The sequence below is a fragment of the Nicotiana sylvestris genome, chromosome 5 (genome assembly GCF_000393655.2).
Source record: "Nicotiana sylvestris chromosome 5, ASM39365v2, whole genome shotgun sequence".
In the NCBI taxonomy this organism is placed as follows: domain Eukaryota; kingdom Viridiplantae; phylum Streptophyta; class Magnoliopsida; order Solanales; family Solanaceae; genus Nicotiana; species Nicotiana sylvestris.
This window is the reverse complement of record NC_091061.1, coordinates 23,500,555-23,502,878: the sequence shown is the minus strand read 5'-3', so window position 1 is coordinate 23,502,878 and position 2,324 is coordinate 23,500,555. Positions and strand designations below refer to the sequence as shown.

The window sequence follows — 2,324 nt, the reverse complement described above, 5'->3', positions numbered from 1 at the left end:
AAAAAGAGAAGAACAAGGAGCTGAAAAAGAGAGAAAATTAGTAATGATCTCTCTTTTTTGTTTGAAAATCAAATCAAATGAGGCTGTCACAAAAATCAACATTATCATTTTAAATTAAGTACTCCATACACAACTTTTTCTCTAAATTACTTTTCACATTCTATACCAAGTTCAAATTCTAATTACATATTGAATTTCTAGTCAAATGCAAACCGACATGAATAATTAAAGCAATGAGAGCCATTCTTGAGCTCGACTGTAATATTCAACTTATTTATTGTATATTAAAATAATCCTCAAATAAGCACTAAAAATTATTGTAAAGTACAAAGGTTTTCTCTGTTAAAAATAAACAATTCCCCCTCCATATCTAGAATATTTCCAAGTCAACCAAAGAAAAAAAAGACCCCAAAGAAAAAGAAAGAGAGAGATGAATCCCCACCCACCTCTCATCCCAAAAGAATTGCAGAAAATAATGATATAGACCATGTATATGTGCCGGTGGGAATATCCGGTTGCGGAACCGGAATTTTCATGATTTAAAATATAAGAAAATATATGAAAAACGCTTGGATTATGTTCACGAATCAACAATATATTCAGTATGATTCTACTGAGTCTGAGTCTACGAAGGATAATATGTACGCAGACTAAAGTTATTTCCAACTGCCCTTGACTCAAGGCAACCATAAACACAACAATTTTCGATGCCGACGAATTCAACATCTAATGTATATACTTAAAAAATAATTTTAACTTTATACTTACATATTGTCTTCCGGCGAAGGAGATTTGGATGAACCTCCTATCTCCGACTTCGTCCCCGAGGTAACAACAACAACAATACAACAAAAACTCGGATTCCCACTAGTAAGATATAGGGAGGGCAAGAGGTACGCAGTCTTACTCCTAGAGAGGGATAGTAAAAAATAGTTGAGAATAATAAATTGATATATATGCCAACTAGAGGTAACAAACACTCAGTAAAATAGTTGAGAGTAAAATAACCAAAATATACACAAATTAAAAGCACCAAAGTTATATTAAAAAAAAATGATGGTGAGAAAAAACTTAGGCTAATGAGCCATTCCCATTTGTTGAACTTCAGCTGTATAATTGATGCTTCTCTGATTTGGCATAGCTAACATGGCAGTATGATCAAAGAAATCTTTAAGTTCAACAACTGATTGCAATATCAATCTCAGATCTTCAGCACAATTAAACCCTAAATTCCCAATTCTTCTAACAGCATAAACATAAAAAGTAATACACCCTTTTCTGAACTTAAACCTCGCCATTTCACAACCATTTAACCCTCTAATCAACTTCTTATTCACTTCCCCTAACGGAATTTCCATTGGCCAAACACGGTCTATACCAATCTTCATGTTTTCAGATTCAAAAACGAATAAAACGACTTTCGATTTCTTCGTACCGAGACCTAATGTGAGTGTATGCCACGCGTGATGTGCTAAGATTGTGAAATTTGTAGGTAAAAATGCTGTGGTTGAAGTGAAATTTTTGGTTGAAGGTGGAAGAGAGAGGAGGTTTAAGAGTTCTAACGGCCGTGCACGGCGGATTGTGAAGGATTTAACGATGAATTGACCGCCGAATCGGAGACCTTTTACGTCGGAAATGGGTTTAAAGGTGAAATCTGAAGATGATTTTGGGGTTTGTTCATTTGGGTGTTGGTGTTTTTGCTTCTTACTGTTCTTCTTTTCTTTCTCTTTCTTTTCTCCCATTGAAACTGGAGCTGACAGATAAGTGTCACATAGGAAATGAGAAGAACCAAGAATTAGCTTTTAATTAATAGTACTAGAATACTGGAATATATATACAAATTATTTGTCTTATTTCTCTTTTATACGTTCCTAAAAAAAATACTCTATACGTTTTAGTTTTAGTCGGCACTAAATTTAAGAGAAAGAGGGAAACTTTGGAAATTTATTTTCTTAAAAGCTTAAGTGGTAAATGTTTTATGGGGCCATGGTATTTGTATGGTTATAAAAACTTTTAATTAAGCGTAAAATGAAAAGTTTAAAGTTGAAGTATTTTCAATTATAAAAATGTGTCATTCTTTTTTAACAGAGATAAGGAAAGCATATCATTTAATTGGAATGGCGTATTAAATATAAGAGATTTTTGACTATTTTACCCTTATTTATGTCTTAAGATATAATCTCTCTTCATTTAATATTTACTCATAATTGAAGTATTTATAATTTTCAAGAACATTAATATTAAAGGTAGAATAGAAAAAGGGAAACTAATTTTGTCTTGAAATTTTAAAATGATAAATAATTTGAGATAATTATGTTTAGAAA

General features: G+C 31.9%; 1 protein-coding gene across 1 annotated transcript; it reads right to left on the bottom strand.

The window, feature by feature from the left end:
• Positions 1 to 930: 930 nt before the first annotated feature.
• LOC104244274 (uncharacterized) lies at positions 931 to 1,805 on the bottom strand. The gene has a single exon (XM_009799665.2). The coding sequence runs from the start codon at positions 1,740 to 1,742 to the stop codon at positions 1,077 to 1,079; it is 666 nt and encodes a 221-aa protein (XP_009797967.1). The 5' UTR covers positions 1,743 to 1,805; the 3' UTR covers positions 931 to 1,076.
• Between the last annotated feature and the right edge of the window lie 519 nt (positions 1,806 to 2,324).

Coding starts and splice junctions, on each gene's coding strand:
- LOC104244274 (XM_009799665.2), bottom strand. CDS start 1,742: ATGGGAGAAAAGAAAGAGAAAGAAAAGAAGAACAGTAAGAAGCAAAAA.